The sequence below is a fragment of the Pseudonaja textilis genome, chromosome 7 (assembly GCF_049901715.1).
Source record: "Pseudonaja textilis isolate UNSWEBS1 chromosome 7, rPseTex1.2, whole genome shotgun sequence".
NCBI classification, from domain to species: Eukaryota; Metazoa; Chordata; class Lepidosauria; order Squamata; family Elapidae; genus Pseudonaja; species Pseudonaja textilis.
Genome location: NC_141996.1, coordinates 143,238 through 159,844, shown reverse-complemented (window position 1 = coordinate 159,844; position 16,607 = coordinate 143,238). Strand labels below are relative to the sequence as shown.

Below are 16,607 nucleotides of genomic sequence, written 5' to 3'. Positions count from 1 at the left end.
CCCAGCGCTGTTCCCTTAGGCGAAGGGCTGCTACTTTAGGAGACACCCACCCACCGGCCCTGCCAGGTTGCTGGGGTGGCTCCTGGCATTCCCAAGCCCCTTCCCCAAGCTTCCTTGTGGGGGGGGGGCTCGGGAGCAGAAATATGTTCCACCAAGGAGCAGCTCTAGGCAGAGCAGGAAGGTTGAACCTAGACTAGAGCAACGAAGGCCAACCTATGACACGCCTATCACAGGTGACATTTCACTTGTGGTCACACATCAGGCCCCAGGCCCCTGGCAGCCACGCCCGAGGGTGCTGCTCTCCTCTGGCCTCAGCAGAGGAGAACGGGACATCCCCTCCTCCCCCCCATTCGAGAGGCTGCAAGAACCCACAAGAACATCCTCCAAAGATTCCAGGCCTCAGGCCATCAGGAGCTGCTTAGGATACCATTTCAAGAAGTATTTACAATTAAAAATTATGCATTTCTATACACCTCTGGGCCCCAAGGATTCACCTTCACTGCCCCAGTGCAGCACTGGGTCAGAGGACCCCTCGGGCCTGGCGAGGGGAGCTCTGTCGGGGGTTCGGGGGTACCACATCAGGGCAGGCAAGTGGGGCTCAGCTCAGACAAGGGACAAGGCAGAGGAGCTGAAAAAGGTTTATTGAGCATAAACAAAGTGTTCACTTAACACCAGTCAAGGCAGGGAAACGAGAGGAGGTTAAAACAGCCCCCCTTGTCTGACCCCCACACGGAGGGAACAGGAGGGACTGGCGGGGGGCACAGGGGGCAGGGACAGCTCCCTTTGATAGACCAGGGACACAGCCTTGGACTAGGAGGGGCTGCGGGGCTTCTCCCCTATACTCAGGCGACGCAGGAATCCCACCAGGCTACAGACCTCCTTGGAGGCGGGGGAAGAGGGGCTCTCCGGCCCCCTCGCCTGGAAGAAGGCAGGTAGGCAGAAGGGGCCGGGGGAGCGGGGGCCCTGGGCGCAGGCGGGGGAGGCAGGCATGGCTGGAGGGGTGCTGAGCAAGGCCTTGAGGCTCTGGCTAAAGCTCTTGGCCTTCTTGCTATGGCTGGCGGGGGCTGGGGGAGGGGGCTCGGGGGCAGCCTCCAGTGGTTCAGGGCAAGGGGCCAGCATGGTGAGTGTGTGCCGCCGGTTGAGGTGCAGGGGCCTCTCCCGACCCTGGGGGCTCCCTGCAGAAGGGCGAGGAGCTCGCAGGGGGCGGCTGCGGCGGCCAGAGGAAGGAGGAGCCCAGGAGGCAAGCAGGTCCAGGTCCACGTCCTGCAGGCCGGGGTCTCGGGAGGAGCAGGTGGCAATGGAGCGCCTCTTCTGCTTCGCCTGCTCCCGCAGCCTCCGCTGCTGCTCTCGCTGCATGGCGGCCTCCCGGGCCTGGTTCTCCTGCAGTGGTGGTGGGGGAGCCCCAGAAAGAGGTGAGCGATTTCTCTCCCCCCGCCCCCCGGCGGTGAGGAGACAGCCACACCAGGGCTGTGGGGAGGACTCACCTCGATAGCGCCGAGGAAGCGCTCCCCAAAGGCGTGGAAGATGCCGCAACACTCGGGCAAGCTGAAGGCCTCGGGGTCTTCGCAGAGGAAGTCGGAGAGACTGGCTGTGGCCCGCTGGAGGTCTTGCCAGGCGGCTTTCACGGCCCTCAGTTCCAGCTCTGCCCCATGCAGGAAGGGCCCCATCTGGCCCTCCAAACCCAGGCCCTCCAGGTCCTGCTGGGCTCCCAGGAGATGCTGCTCCAGGCTCTGCAATTCTGCTGCCAACTCCTGGTCATCGATCCTGCGGCCGCGGGGACACGGTCAGAGGGGCAGCAGCAGAGGGGCCACAGTGGCCTTGCCCAGGTCCTCTGCCCTGCAAGGTGGCGCTGATCCGGCCTCCCCCGCTCCCCCCAGGGCCTTACCGTGAGGCAGGGGCCGCATGCCGGAGCTTATGGGGAAAACGCAGAAGGCTGGGCTCCTTCCTCTTGGCCTCCTGGACAGGAGACAAGGCTGGTCTAAAGGCCTGGGGGGCGGTGCATGCTCTGCCCCCCTCCCCCCCCCCACTTCCACTGCAGCCCCTTCTTTGGCCCGGAAGGATTTTCCCTAATCTCCTCCTGGGAGGGGGTTTGGGAAGGGTTCCGCCCCCTGTGGAGCCTGTCCCTAGGAGAACGGGGCCTGAACAGGGCCTCCCCTTTCCCAGGGAGCCTTCAAAAGAAGACCCGGCTGGAGGGTGCCTTCGAGGGATTCCCCATCTACCCCCACCCACCCCCCATTGGATCTGCCCGGACACCCCACCAGGTTTCCCAAAGAGCCTGAGAAAGTGCCAGGCCCAAGGCAGGGGAGGAGGTCCCTGTCTCTATGACCAGGACCCAGGAAAGCTGCCCTGCAGGCCAGGGTCGCCCTCCCCAGCAAAGGCAGATCAATGTGGGCTCTTCACCACCACCACCACCACCACCACCCCCGGCCAGCCAGCCGGCCCTGAAGTTCGGCAGGAACCTCCTGGGACAGCTTCTCAAGGCAGCCCCAGCGGAGCTTTCTCCCCTCCCTCCCCCCAGGCCCAAATCCTCACCAAGGCTACGAAATGCAGGAGGTCCATGCCCGGTTGGTTGCCCCTCGTGTCCGGCAACCTCAGGAGGGACGACACGTGAAAGCCGCAGGCAGAGCCAGCATAGCCTCCCTGCAGGGGGAGGGAGGGGGCAAAGGGAGTCATGCGCCTGGACCGCCCACCCTCAAGAGGCCTGGCATGGCTGGCTGGCCGGAGGCTGCCCAGATCCCTCCCCCAGGAAGGGGACCAGCGAGCGGCTTCTTTGGGCGACCGGGCAACCGAGTCCCCGAGAATCATGCCCCCACCCCCGGTTCCAAGAAGAGCCCCAAGAAGGCACCTGGTTCAGGTAGTTCCCCATCTTCAGCACCAGCCGAATGAGGTCATGCAGCTCCTCACATCCCAGCAGCTCTGTGGGAAGGGAGGAGGTGAGCTGAGCATGGGGGTCAACGGCCTCTGCCCCGGCAGGACCAGCCCCTCCCTGCCCCTCTGTGGAGAACCCTGCTGGGCCCCCTCCCCTGCCCAGAGGAGGGGCCCCAGCTTGGCCGCCACCCGGAGGAGGGTGGCCCCTCCTGGTCAAGGCGGGGTAGGGAGGAGAGAGGCAGGCTCCACGCACCCAAGGATGCCCTGGTCAGGGTCTGGATGGCCGACCGGAGGGCGCTGAGCTGGGGAAGCAGCTGCAGCTTCAGCACGAGGAGCTCCAGGCGACGGGCATAGCTGGGAGACAAGAGGAGGGTGGGTGGGCTGTCCAGCAGTGCCCTCAGAATGGAACCCACCCTGCCCAGCCTGGCCCCTCACCTGGGCACCTGGACAAGAAGCAGTGCAAAGACCTCGGCCTCAGAGAGGCGGCTCCGGTCACCCTGAAAAGACTCCAGCTTCTCCACCTTCCCAGGAGAAACAGCGCTCATGAATCTGGCAAGGGGGGCAGGGGCCCCTCCGCCCCCACCCCCCCACCCCCCCGAGCCCCCCAGTCACCTCCTTCCCGTCAGGAAGCATCTTAAAGAGCTCCAGCAGCTTCTCCGGCCCGTAAGGGACTCCTGTGCCATGGTAGATATCGGCCACAATGTCTTGAACTGGCCTGGGGAGGGAGAGCTTCCTCGTGGCTTGTCCCACCTGAAAGCCTCGTGTCCCTCCGCCCCCCCTCACCTCTTGAACTGCTTGAGAAAGATCCCCAGATTCAGGATTTTCTTGGCATCCAAAAGGGAGGCCTAAAATGAGGGAGAGATCCACCACCGAGGTTAGAGGAGGGGGAGGAAGTGGGGCTCCCCCAGAAGGAATTTCGCCATCTTGAAAAGAGTTTGGCAGCCCCCCCCAAGTGCCACCACCTGGCAGTGATTCCCCATTTCTCCCACTGTCCTGCAGGCCCCTGGCGGTAGGCAAGAGGAGCTCTGGGCCCTGCTCAGGTTCCATCTCGGGGGCCCTGGCAGCCCTCCCCCAGAATCCAAGCCAAGCCTCCAGAGAGTCGGCCCTTGGTCCTGCTCCTCGGGTCCCTGGCCGCCCTGCACAGGCACCTGCCTCGTCCCCCTTGCTCAGCTCACCTCCAAGCCGGTTGGCCGTTCGTTCCCAGTCTGCCCAACTACAGCAACTGGGTGGCTTGATGCCCACTGGAAACCCCCAAGCGGCCCTGTCCCGATCCTTCCCCCACCCCCCAGGGAAAACCGCCAGCGTCTTCTTTCCAATACTTTGAAGTGGGAGCCCCCCAGAGTTGGTCAAAAGATGAGTGGCCCCATATACATGTTTTAAACGTGTGCGTGCACATGTGCCTGCCTTCTGTGCCAAGTGGCATCCACCCTGCCCTTGCTAAAGACATCCCTCAACTGAAAAGAGTGCTACTCCATGCCCATCCCTGCCCCACCCCCCCTCATGTATTACCCAGCTCAGGTGGGCTCTTTTGGCCCTCCTTCACATTGTGGTGTGTGTGTGTGTGCGTGTGTCCCTCTGCCGAATCTTCCAATTTGGTCAGATTAATGTAGAACTAACTCATTTTGTCCTCAGGTGTTGCTCCCAACGGTGCATCAAAATTCAGGTCAATAAATTAAAAACCTATGAATACCACCTACTCCAGACAGACCCCCAAGGGACCCTCAGTTCTGCTCTCCAGCTCCATGTGAGGCCATTAGCTGTCTTCAGCCACAAACACACAGCAAGGGAACTATTAGGCCTTTACCGGTGGTGGGATTCAAAATTTTTTACTATCAGTTCTGTGGGTGTGGCTTGGTGGATGTGGCTTGGTGGGCATGGCTTGGTGGACGTGGCCGGGAAAGGTTACTGTAAAATCCCCATTCCCTCCTCACCCCACTAACGTGCTTTCCAGCTCCGTTCTCCTGTGCAAGGCAACAAAAGAAGACCCAGGCGATCAGCTGGGACTCAATGGGAGGCAGAGAAGAGATGGGGGCAGGGCCAGTCAGAGGTGGTATTTGCTGGTCCTTCAAACTACTTAAATTTTCTGCTACCGGTTCTCCAGAACTGGTCAGAACCTGCTGAATATACCACCTCTGGGCCTTACTTTCACCTTCCTTGGAAACAAGAAACTCACAAGAAAACTATGCGCTGTTTTTTTCACACTATGCTCAGTGGGGGGGGGGGCACTGCACTCTCCCCTCCCAGAGCAGCACTAAGCGTGTTGTGTGAATGTAGCCACAAAGACTATGGACAACCAGGTTAATCAGGTCACCTGCATCCAGCTACCGGGAAGGTCTTCCCAAGGCTGGGTGACCAATGATTCCCCCCCCCACCCCATCAGCCCTTCCTGGCTTTGAAAGCCAAGGCCTTCCGGATCGAAGCCTGGGTGGCTCTTGAGCCTTACTCCAGGGAGTTGAACCTCAATTAGCAGTCCACACTAGACTCCGATTTCCCTAAGCTCCCAAAGATTTGGAGGAGCTCCCATGGTTCTGGGTGCGCTACCTGGCAAAACTCTGAGGACAAAAGAGAGCGCCCCGCCCCCCCAAACTATCGAGCTGCCTAAAGAAGGGCCGCAATTAAAGGCCCGACGGGAGAGAAGCGGAGACCGGCCTGGCAAGGCTGCGCAACGGGAATCTGGCCGCGAGTCCCTCGGGGGCAACGCGGCTCTTCCCGCAAGAGGCTGAATTGAGGGGGATTTCCGAGCGCCTTTCTTGCCTTGAGCCCTTCCTGTTTCTTTCGGGGCAGTGGGGGCGGGGGGTGAGCTGGACGTGCAAACCCGGCCCGCCCGTTTCTGGGCTGGCTCGGCCCTGCGCCGCTCTGCCTGGCGGACACTCGACGAGGCGGGCAGGAAGCGGCCGTCGGAGAGAGAGCGACGGCGCGACCTGCCCAGCAGAGCCCGCGATTGGCCTCCGCCCGGCCTCACCTGCTCGGCCGCGGGGGCGGTCCGGAGGCCGCTGCCGGCCGGTTCCGGCCGCTGTCCGAAGAGCTCCTCGAGCAGATGCCAGTCGGGCGTCCAGTCGCCGCGCTGTCGCGCCGCCGTCCAGAGGTTGGAGCGCCCATGGATGCGCTCCGCCGGAATGGCCTCCCAGTTGAAGTTCCGTAGCCGGACCGGGCGCCGCGTGGAGGGCTCCTCGACGGCCCCCTCGCAGGGCGCGGCGTCGAGCAGGCTCACGGCCGGCGGGGGAGGCGGAGGCGGAGGCGGAGGCGGCGGCGAAGGACCCGCGGGGGAAGTGCGGGCAGAAGAGGAGGAGGCGGCGGCGCCCGAGGCGAACGGGCTCAACGGCCCCGGCTCCGTCCGGTCTTCAGGCAAGGCCGCAGCGGATGCGCCCTCGAGAGTCCCCATGGCAGGCAGGGGCGGGCGAGGGGCAGGGGGCCCGGCGCACCTCGGGACGTCCAGTCGGGGGCAGCGGAGGGCGGGCGTGGCGCTCAGGCGAAGGGCTGAGGCGGAAGGGGGGCTTCCGCTCCCGTCCAGGGCAGCCTAGCCTAACCTTAGGCGCAGAGAGGACCCGAAGCCGGCTTCGGGAAGCGCGAGCCCCTGCCCAGGGAGGCGAAACGAGGCGGGGCGGTTCCCGGGAAGGGCCGCGCCCGACCTTTCTTCGGGGGGACGTCCGGCGGAAGCCGCAGGCAAGGCTCGAGCTTCTCTCGGGGCGTCGTCGATTGCAGGCCGGCATCGCCTTCCCTCCCTCGCTGGGCCAGTTCTAGGGCGCTCTGCCCGCCGGCCGCGCCCCGCCCGCCCTGCCTGCGTCGCTGGCCCGGCCGACACCAAATCCGCCGTCCGCGGCCAGCTGCAGCGGGGCGGCTCCTTTCTGGTCTCGGCTGTGGGGGGTCAACTTCCGGCCGGGTCCTGCCTTGCCTGGCTGCTGCCCTCCCCTTCCCGAGAGGGGAAGCTCGCGTTGGGTTCCCGCGGGCGGCTTCCCGGGGGGCTTGGCCGGCGAGCAACGGCCAAGACTCCCCTAAGGCCGGCAGCGGCCCCGGTTACATAGGAGAGCCGCCGAGGGTCCCCCGGAGAGGCTGTTGGAGGAGCGGACCCTCCGGTGGCTGTGTGGGAGCTCGGCTGCCCGGCTAGACCGCCTTCGCGGCCTCTCGCTTGGCTTGGACGAGGGAGGGAAACGGCCCCGGATGAGAAGAGCAGGTGCTTTTCCAGACGAAGATTGTAGGGTCGGAGGGCAGGAGAGGAGAACGGGGGTCCAAAGATTCAAGGAGGAGAAATGCAGAGAAGCACTGAGAGGGAAAAAAACGGCCCAGGAAAGACCAACCGGGTTTCTCCAACAGAACGGAATGGAACCTGAATGCTGTAAAACTCCCCTTTCTGTCTGCGATTTCACCAGGCTGTAGGATGGTGCGACCTCCGGCAACGTTTTTGAACAATGGTTAGCCTCAAATGGGCTAACTTCACCGAATGCATCCAAAATTTGGAAGCCATGGAACTGAAATTTGCCAAATGTTATAAAACATTCTATGAACAGTGCGAAATGTCATAAAACATTTCCTGTGGTGAATTCCTGGTGCTTGACTGCAATTCAACACGGGTGGCATCTCTGAGCCTTTTCTCTGTCCTCCTGAAGGGCCTGAGGGGTCTGCGAAGGAAACCCTCTGAAAGGCTTGCCGTGTCCAGGGAAGAGTAACAGTGATCTGGGCCGAGGATGGAAGGCATGAGATGCATCCTCGGAGAATGGAATCAAAACGTTAGTCTCTCAAGAAAAAAATGCACGGAAAGAAAGTTGTAAATGCTTTTAAAATGTTGAAAAACTATAAGGCTGAGGGTGCTGTAACTACTGAAATGTTAAAACATGGGGGTGATTCACGTAGGCGGCGCCTTGGCAACTTGTCTGATTGTGTGGTTGTAGCTGTGTCTGGCAATTAGAAGAACGCAAGCAATTTTCCTTTGGTATAATGGAACAATATCTAGAATGAATGCAACGCCTATGTGGAGATGTGTTTGTTTTGTGTGCCCCGCAAGGATGTTCAGCAAAATTCCAGCTGAAGGAGATCATGACTGAAATGAGAGGAGAGACGACTTCATATGCCAGGCTGGTAGTCTGCAGACCACGAAATTACAGAATTTGAGGCCTGGAGGGGACCTTGGAGTCTTCTAGCCCAAGGTAAGAAGATCCTTATATCGTCCCAGACTCATGGTTGCCCGATCCTTTCTTGAAAACCTCCCGTGATGGGGCACCCACAGCTTCCGGAGGAAAGTAGTTCCACTAATGGTTCTGTCAGGAAATCCCCCATTTCCAGGCTGAATCTCTCTCTCATCAGCTTCCACCTTCCCTCGGGTGCTATGAAGAATAAATCCAGGCCCCGACAGCCCTTCAGCAGTACTGGAAGACAGCGATCATGACTGGATTTTTGCTCTTTAGTAAGTGTTATGAAAACTCTTTGTACTTCTATTCGTTTAGAGGTCGGCAACTTGCAGCCTGCAGGCACAATTCAGCCCACCGCCTGTTTTTGTATCTCTGCAAGCTAAGAACAGAATGATGGGTAGCAGATTGGGGCAGTGGCAGCCCTTGGGCAGCCTCCCCGATGGCCATCACATTGCTTGGCTTGGAGACCTACCTGCCAGCCCAGCCAGACCCGTGAAGGCGAAGAGATGTGCCTGGAACAGGAAAAGCTTCCTGACCCTCAATTTAGAGGAGCAGGTGGCAGCAGTTCTCGCTATGACCCAGGAGCCCTAGACAGTGACCTGGGCCTCCTTGCCACTCAGCTTGATTACAGCAAGTCCCCCCACCACAAGCAGCAACCTTGGAAGCTGGCATTGAGCCAGATTGGGTGCCCAAGCTGTGAGCAGACCTAACACCCTTCTACCAAAGAACAGCTCTTGCGGGGGTGGGGGGTGGGTGGGTGTCTCTTTATGGCTCCCTTCCAGGGACCCGCCTCCAAGGTCAGATGCCTCAAGGGCCTAATTGGGGCCTGCCCAGTTGGGAACTGGTCTTCTCTGGGTGGGCCCGGCCCCTTCTTGCTCCAAGAGTTTTGGGACCTGAAGGCTGGCCGGGCTGGTTCTGCTTGTTTTCCAAGAAGCTCTGGGACAGCAACCAACCTGGATGACAACTGCCAGGGGCATTTAGCTGTGCTCCGCTGCATTGTCCCTGCCTCCTCCAACTTCCATTGATACTTTAATTTCACCATGGGGGGGATATGTTCCATTTTATTCTGTTGGTGCCGTTCGATTTCTGTAGTTGATACCCGATTCTCATGCTGTTAATAAATGAACTGCATTGATGCAGGAAGGCTTTGTGGGCAGGTGGTTGACTGCTCAGTACGGTGCGTGGAATCATATGGGGAAATTGAAGGGATTAGGAATCGCACCCAGGAAAAGGTGTGATGGTCATGCTGGAGAAGTGCACAGGTGGCTTGTGGTGACCATAGAGGTGCGTTCGTTGTAGGCGGGCATTTCTACATGGGCAATGCCCTGTTTTGGCTAAGTATCTGCTATGCAGTAAAGGTTAAATTCCTGATACAAACAGGAATTTGGATCTGAAGATAATGGTAAAGAAAACTGGGCTGCTAACATGTTTGTGCTGCTCAAGGAGGGGATGGACCGGCGACGAGGTCAAAGCGACTCACTTCTGGACAAGAGTGAATGAGGATTAAATACCAAAACACACACGCTGGGAGGACTGAGGAAGCCTTGGCCGCACCAGAGAACAGAACATAAGACTCCTAGGGCTGGAAGGCACCTTGGAGGCCATCTAGTCCAACGCCCTGCTCAAACAGGACTCCCCCCTGTACTATTCCGGGTGGTTGTCCAGTCTCTTCTTTAAAACCTTCAGGGTTTGAGCATCCACAACTTCTTCAGGGAAGCCGTTCCACTGACTGTTCACCTGGACAGAAATTTCTCCTTAATTCTAGTCTCCTTGACTAGTTTCCATCTGTTGCTTCTCGTCCTGTCTTGTCGAATAAATCAATCCTCTGAGAAGGACATGGGCAACCTACAAAGTTGTTCTTAGCCGTGATCAGAGCAAATTAAGAAACACCTTCAACGGGGACAGTTGTGGGCTAAGTATGCCAGAGTAGAATTGCTTTAGAAGTAAAAATTTTCCTTTGGGAAAGAGAAACCCAGGGGCTCAGAGGAGACAGGGGGAGGCTCCGTCCTGATCCTGGAGAATGAGGAGCTACGAGGGGTGGTTGGCTGCACCTAATGAGCGAGGCTGCAAAGGGGGACCAGACATGAAGTGACTGTTGTGCTTGCGTGCGCGCACACACACAGCCCTGGATCTGGCCTAGGAGATTTGAGTCTTTAGTTATTGATGCTAGACACCCCCCTCTGTGAGAGCAGTTGGTCCAAGGGATGCGGAGGAGCGATGGGGCCCCTGCCCTAGATGGGCCACCTGCAGCCTGGGTCATGAACCACGCATGGCAATTCCTGCTGGCTGCTGTCCTCCCAAATGCTCCCCCCTCCCCGGGGCCTCCTCTCCCTTCCTCAGTCTGAAGGGACCAAGCTCCAGCAGCCCCTCTGAATGGGACTGGCCTGACCTGCCCCCCTTGCAGCAGAGCAGGACTGCCCCATGACCTCAGCCTGCCGAGGCAGCCCAGGGCGGGCTTGGCTCCGGGGGCAGCCGCAGCACACGCACACACATTCACATCTGTGACCAGCAATTCCCAGCTGCTCCTCCTCCTCCCTGGCAGCCGCTGTCCCTCTGGGTGGGAGTTGCCTTTGACAGCAGCAGCAGGGGGAAGGGCCTAGCCAAGGGGCGGGGCCCCACCGTCAGGCAGGACTGGGAGGGAGCTCTGCCCCTCTTCTGCCAGCCAGGGTGGCACCAGATGGCAGAGCCGCCCACCCTGGGCTGGGTTGCCCCCCGTGCCCGTAAAGAGACTTCTGCAGCCATTTGGTACCGTTTATTGGGGAATCTTTACAGAGGTCTGGTGGAGTGTCAGTCAGGGCTGGCTGGGTGGAAGGCCGGAATTTCCTGCCCGCAGCCCCCACCGGGAACACAATACGGGACACTGGCCATGATGAATGCACATACCACACACGCACACACACGCACGCACCCTCCCCAGAGGCTGAGCCAGGAAGTGTTTGGTCCCTGGCCCCCAAAAGAGGGGGCCCATCTCATCTTGGGCTCTTCACCCCCAGAGCAGCCCCCAAAGGTCCAACGCCACCACCACCCCATAGCTGCCTTCCTTGAAGGTGTGGGCCAGGCCCCAGGCCCCAGGGAGAACAGGCCGTTGGGTGGAGGCCCAAGGCCGGGGATGGCCGGCCAGGAGATGGAGAGTGGCTGGGGCCGGACCCCCAGCGGAGACCCTTTCTTGGGGGCGGGCAGGGCCACCCTCCCCCGTCCGAGTAAGAAAGTGCTTGTTGCTTCCTGGCATTGGGGAGAGATGGGGGGCTCCAGCTGCTCCAGCTCTCTCCCCCTCCTGAAATGGGAAGGGGCTTAACCCAGCCCCCCAAAGGGCACAAGAGAGGGGGACCCCATGGCAGGGCCCTCCCTCCCCCCAAGTCCGTGAAGGGCGGGAGGAGCACGGCGGGGGGGGGGGCTGCTCACTGCTCCTCCAGCCAGGAGGGCTTGTCGGCCCCGGGGCTCTTCAACTTGATGCTGAACTGCTTCAAGGTCTGCTCCAGCTGCTGCTGGTTCCCAGCGAAGTAAGCCGAGATGGCGTTGTGGAAGAGCAGCAGCTGCTTGTGCATCACCTTCACCTGCAGGGGGAGGGGAGGGGGCAGATCAGCGTCCACCTGGCACCCCAGCCCTTGCCCAGAGCCGCCCCCTCCCCCTCCCTCCCCAGCTGGCCAAGGTGCTCACCTTGTTCTCTTCCAGGAACTTCAGCTTGACGGCCACGTCCGCCCGCAGCTTCTCATACTTGGCGCGGTGGGCCTGGAAGTTGGCCTGGGCGGCATCCAGGCGGCAGAGGGTGCTGGCATCCCGGGGCCCCAGGCTGAGCTCCTCCAGGTCTGTGCGGTAAGCATCGTACTCCAGTCTGCACCAGGGAGGAGGGGGTTGGCAGAGGGTCAGGGCGGAGCCATGGCAGCCCCGCCCCCGACCACCCCCTTCCCCTGGAGCCCCCAGGGAGGGCCCACCTGGCCGTCTCGTGCTGCTTGACCGTCATGAGGGTGTCCTCCATGGTTTTGTTGACCAGGGTGTTGATGCTGGAGACAAAGAAGTTGACGGCCCCCAGCAGGGTCTCCCCGTTCTTGCAAAGCAGCTTCTGAGTCTCGGCGTTGTATCCGAACTCCTCCTGCGAGGAGGCGGCCAGAGGAGGTGAGGAGCCCTCCCCCCCACACGCAGAGGCCACGGAAGGGCAGCTGGTTGGGGGGCTCTGGGTGCTTTGGAGGAGAGGAAGCCCAGGGCCCTCTTTTAGCCCTCCCGCCTCGCCCATCCACTCCAGCCCCGCCCTTCCCCGGAAGCTGGAAGCCTGGCTCTGCCCCCGGTGGGTGGGTGGGTGGTGGGGGCAGAAGAGCCCTCTGGCTGCCTCCTCCCCCTCCTGCCTGCAGCCGTCCCCACCCGAGGGATGGCCCAGAGCCCCCCTCCCGCCATTGCCCCCTGCCCATCCCAACGGGGCGAGCCAGCCTTCTCAAGGGCCCCAGGTCAAGGAAGCCTGCCCGGGGGAGAGGGAGGGAGGGCGCGCTCACCTGGAGCTCGGGGGACTTCTGGCTGAGGTCCGAGAAGGCGTCCGCCAGGGCGTGCTGCGTCTGGACGAGGCTGTAGAAGTGGCTGGTGAGGGCCCGTGCCAGGCCCAGCAGGGACTCGTACTTGCGTTTGGTGTCACGCAGCAGCTCAATTTGGGTCTCCAGCTCCAGGTCGACAGTCCGCGAGCCACGTCCGAAGCGCTCCGACAGCAGCTGCTTGGTACACTGAGCAGAGAAGAGAGGTTGGCTTTCGGGCCAAGCTGCCTCGGAGCAAAGGTGGCTGCAGGAGAGCGGCCCAACGGCCCTGTGCTAACGCAGGGCAGCTGCCTGGGAGGAGCCCTCCACCCAAAGTCCCCACAAGCAGCCAAGGAAGCCCCTCTCCCCACCAGCTGACACAGGCCGCCTCATCAGCCTCACCCAGGTGATCATCCCCAGGGCCCTCGAAGGGACCCGGGGGGGGGGGGGCTACAAGAGCCAGTGGGAGCCCTGCAATGCCCGGGACTCTGATCTGGGATGCCCCCTCCCGCCCCGCCCCAAAGGAGGCTTACTTTGTAGGTGTTGATGCCCCATTTCCTGACAATGTCAAACTTCTCCACGGCCACTCCCCGCGTGGCAGCAGCTGCCGCTGCTGCCTCCTCCCCCGTCATGGCTGGGTTGGGGTGGGGCTGGTGCAAGTTGGAGCCTACAGTTGGCAAGGAGAGATGCACACCAGAAAGACAGCAGCCCCCTTCGCCCCCACCCCGCACGTTCCCCACCGAAAGGGCCACAAGGCCCCCACTCCCCCAGAGGTTCCCCCTGCCGGCCCCGTGCAGGACGATACCTGTGGCCATGGGAGCCGGGCTGGCCATGCGGCTGGCAGCTGAAGGGCTGGGGGAGATGAGTGGTCCTCGGGGAGGATGAGATGGAACAAGGGAGCCTGGAATGGAGGGCAGCGGAGGGGAGGGGAGGGGAGCCACACCAGAGGGGGCGAGGGAACACAAGGGGGGGAAGCGATGAGCGTGACACGGGGGCAAGGAGAGGCGGCGGTGAGATGGCAGGTGGCATTCCGAAAGAGCAATGAGACCCCAAGCCTCCCGCCTCCCTCTTGCCTCAAGTGGAGCCCTGGGGGATGGACACGGCTGCCTACACAGGGGTGGCGGCTTCCAAGTGCTTCCCAGGCTGAGAACGCTAGGCAATGGCCAGGCAGGGGGTCCCCATCCGGACAGCCTCATCACCCCCTGCAAATGCTGACCTTTGATGATCCCGGTGGGGACAATGCCCTCGGCCGATCCCCCATAACCTCCAGAGACAATGCTGGTCTCGTTCAAGTTGGGCCCCGACACCATCACTTGCTGCAAGTCCTAAGGAGGGGGAGGAAGAATCAAGCTGCCAGCTGTAAAGAACCCCAGGGGACACGAGGTGGCCTCTTTGTGGCTGCTGAAATCTCGCCCCTCACTGCACAACTGCCAAGGTTTAGGAAGGGCCTCCTTCCTTCAGCCGCTTCCCCTCAGGCCTCTCGGCTCCAGAGTGCAGCCCAGCTGGCCTTTTCCCAGGCCTTGGACTCTGCCCCCGGACAGACAGGAAGGATTCTCAGGGGCCAAAGCTATAGGGTGGGAGGGCGCCCAGCAGCAGAGGCTGACCCACCTAGAGTTTCCATGCGGTCAGAGCTGGAATGGAGCTGAGGGGGCATCGAGCAGGGGGCTAGACCTCCAAGGCCCCTTCCAATTCTGCTACCCTGTGTGCTCTACGTTGTTTGGGAGCCTCCAGGAAAGGCGAGACAGCCTGGGCACCTTCCTTGAATTGCTCCTGGCCAGCCGCCGGTCCCTCCCCCCCTCTTCTGCTTGGCAGGCCTTCAGGCAGTGGAAGGCTGCTTCCCTCAGAGGGGGCTAAACAGGAGCACACTGGAGGGCTGGGCCTGGAACCCTCTGCCCTCTCAGGGGCCTCCCCAAACTTCCACCCACTTGCACCCACCTTTCTGGGCTGCCCAGGGCTCCAAACGCCTGCCGGGCAGGGACCTCTGCCAGGTGGGTTCCCTGCTTTTGCCTGCCTCCCTTCCCGCAAGGCCGCTTGCTTGTTCTCGGAGCCTCGGCCAGAGGGAAAAGGATCCCGGATCTGCTCTGCCAACCATCCTCCTCCCCTCCCCTCCCTCCTCACCTGCTCCAAGCCGTCGTCATCGGCCATGCGCCTGGAGTCTCCGTTGCCGTGGATGGGGATCTCCATGGTGGCTGCCTTGCTCATGGACCCTTCGCTCATGCTTGGTGCCTGGGGCGAGGGGGAAGGGGGGTGTCTCAGCTGCTCGCCCGCCCCCGCCCCCGCGCGACGGCTCCCGGGGGCTCAGCCGGGGCAGGGGCGGTGCTGCCGCTTCCTGGAGAGCCCGGGGGGTGGGGAGGGACCGGGGGCCCAGGGCGCCTCCCTACCGCACGCACCGGCACGCCGGCCGGAGTAAGGCTGGCGACGGAGGGGTCTCTCGCCGCCCTCCCCCCACGACAGCCCCGGGCGCCCCGCGAGAGGACCTCGGTCCCCGGCAAGGAGCAGCCCCGCCGGGCGCCCGCAGCTCCGGCCGGCCGGGGAAGAGCGGCCCCGGAGAAGGCCGCCTTCGGGGCCAGGATCCGGGCCGCCCGGAGCCACGACCGCCGTCCCTTCCGCCCCAGGAGGCCGCGCCGCGGGCACCGCCCCCGCCCGCCACCCGGGGCCGGGCCAGGGAGGAGCCGAGGGAGCCGCTCACCCGTTGCGGGCCGGCCCCGGAGGCTCCGGCGTCGGTCGGGCGCGCTTCGGCCCCAGCGCTGGCACACAGGAAGCGACGTCGGCGCGGCGGAAGTGGCGTCACGGGGAGCAGAGGCGAGCCCACCCAGCCCGCATGGAGGACCCCACGCCGGAGACGCAGCAGCTACGCAGCGTGAGCGATTCCCCCCCGCGCCCCCTGCCCGCCCCCTCCCCTCCCCCGGGCGGGCGGGCGGGCGGGCGGCTGAGGCCTCGCTCTCGTTGCAGCTGCGGGACTTCCTGCTGGTCTACAACCGGATGACGGAGCTCTGCTTCCAGCGGTGCGTGGCCGACCTCAACTACCGCGCCCTGACCCGCCAGGAGGTGAGGCCGGGGTGGGGCTGGGGGCGGGAGGGTTCCGGTTCGGGGGTGGGGCGGGAGCGAGCGAGCCCCTCCCGCCCGTCTCTCTTTCTCTCTCTTCTGCCCGCAGGAGGCCTGCCTGGACGGCTGCGCCGGGAAGCTGGTGCGCTCCAACCACCGCCTGATGGCCGCCTACGTGCAGCTGATGCCTTCCCTGGTCCAGCGCCGGATCGCCGACTACGAGGCCGCCGGGAGCTCTCCCGCGCCTCCCGCCGCTCTCCCGCCGCCCGCCTCCTCTTGACCCGCCTGCGCCGCCTCCGCGATGCCTGCTCTGGGCGGAGCGCTGGGGAGCCCCGCGGGCGCAGGTCTCCTTCGAGCGACGGCCTCGCCTGCGGCGGAGAAGCGGTAGCGGCTGCGGAGGGACGCTTGGGGGCTGAGACGGGCTCCTTCCCTTCGGAAGAATGTGCGTTTCCCGAGGCGGGGTCGGGAGGAGCTTTCCACGGCCGAGAAACATCCTGGCCCGGGCCGATGCCCTTGAGACCCAGCCTTCGAAGCTCTCTGCTAGCCCCCATCGCTGTTTACCAGAGGCGGCTTCTCACTTTCCCAAGTCGAAGTGGAGGGAAGAGCCTAAAACGCTCCTACCTGAAGGTTCCTGGTCAAGGACCATGCCTGGCCGTGCACAGGGTGCTTGAAGGAGGACTCCAACAGGTTGCCTGAAAAGATCTAGGGAAGGAGACCCATTAACGTACCCATTTTCAACCTCGGAACTCTCTGGACTATGTGTTGAGCTGTTCAAAGGAGAGTAACTTTGTGGCTTCCAGTAACCATATAATGTCTGGGGCAACGGTGCAAAAGTGGCTTGCCATTGCGTTTTTCTGATCTGTTCTAATGGCAAGGCCTGGGTTAACAAGACACAATTGGTTGGATTGGATTTTTTTATTACATGTTAAATTCAGTAACAATTACATCGTTTTCAGGGTATACATCGTACTTGGAGTTCTACAACAATTACACAGTCTTGTTTTTTGGATTGTATTATATGATAGAGAAACGATACAGCTTCTGAGTCTAGTAATTCATCTGATTTGACAAGAAC

General features: G+C 62.1%; 3 protein-coding genes across 4 annotated transcripts; 1 reads left to right on the top strand and 2 right to left on the bottom strand.

The window, feature by feature from the left end:
* Nucleotides 1-629: 629 nt before the first annotated feature.
* LOC113450464 (FH2 domain-containing protein 1-like) lies at nt 630-6,759 on the bottom strand. The gene is made up of 10 exons (XM_026721655.2): nt 5,831-6,759; nt 3,652-3,713; nt 3,481-3,583; nt 3,304-3,389; nt 3,122-3,222; nt 2,846-2,916; nt 2,533-2,640; nt 1,886-1,956; nt 1,485-1,764; nt 630-1,380 (listed from the first exon to the last, which is right to left on the bottom strand). Exons 1-10 carry the CDS (start codon nt 6,248-6,250, stop codon nt 811-813), a joined length of 1,872 nt encoding a protein of 623 aa, XP_026577440.2. The 5' UTR covers nt 6,251-6,759; the 3' UTR covers nt 630-810.
* A 3,969-nt stretch (nt 6,760-10,728) lies between these two features.
* Nucleotides 10,729-15,250, bottom strand: ARFIP2 (ARF interacting protein 2). Of its 2 annotated transcripts, XM_026721611.2 has the most exons (9): nt 15,177-15,250; nt 14,606-14,713; nt 13,704-13,812; nt 13,293-13,388; nt 13,021-13,154; nt 12,476-12,697; nt 11,924-12,081; nt 11,649-11,823; nt 10,729-11,545 (listed from the first exon to the last, which is right to left on the bottom strand). In XM_026721611.2, exons 2-9 carry the CDS (start codon nt 14,702-14,704, stop codon nt 11,390-11,392), a joined length of 1,149 nt encoding a protein of 382 aa, XP_026577396.2. In that variant the 5' UTR covers nt 14,705-14,713; nt 15,177-15,250; the 3' UTR covers nt 10,729-11,389. The 2 variants fall into 2 exon arrangements, with proteins under 2 accessions (XP_026577396.2, XP_087792975.1); XM_087936849.1 differs by lacking the exon at nt 13,293-13,388.
* Nucleotides 15,231-16,565, top strand: TIMM10B (translocase of inner mitochondrial membrane 10B). Its single transcript, XM_026721613.2, has 3 exons — nt 15,231-15,347; nt 15,440-15,535; nt 15,642-16,565. Exons 1-3 carry the CDS (start codon nt 15,309-15,311, stop codon nt 15,810-15,812), a joined length of 306 nt encoding a protein of 101 aa, XP_026577398.2. The 5' UTR covers nt 15,231-15,308; the 3' UTR covers nt 15,813-16,565.
* The last annotated feature ends 42 nt before the right edge of the window (nt 16,566-16,607 follow it).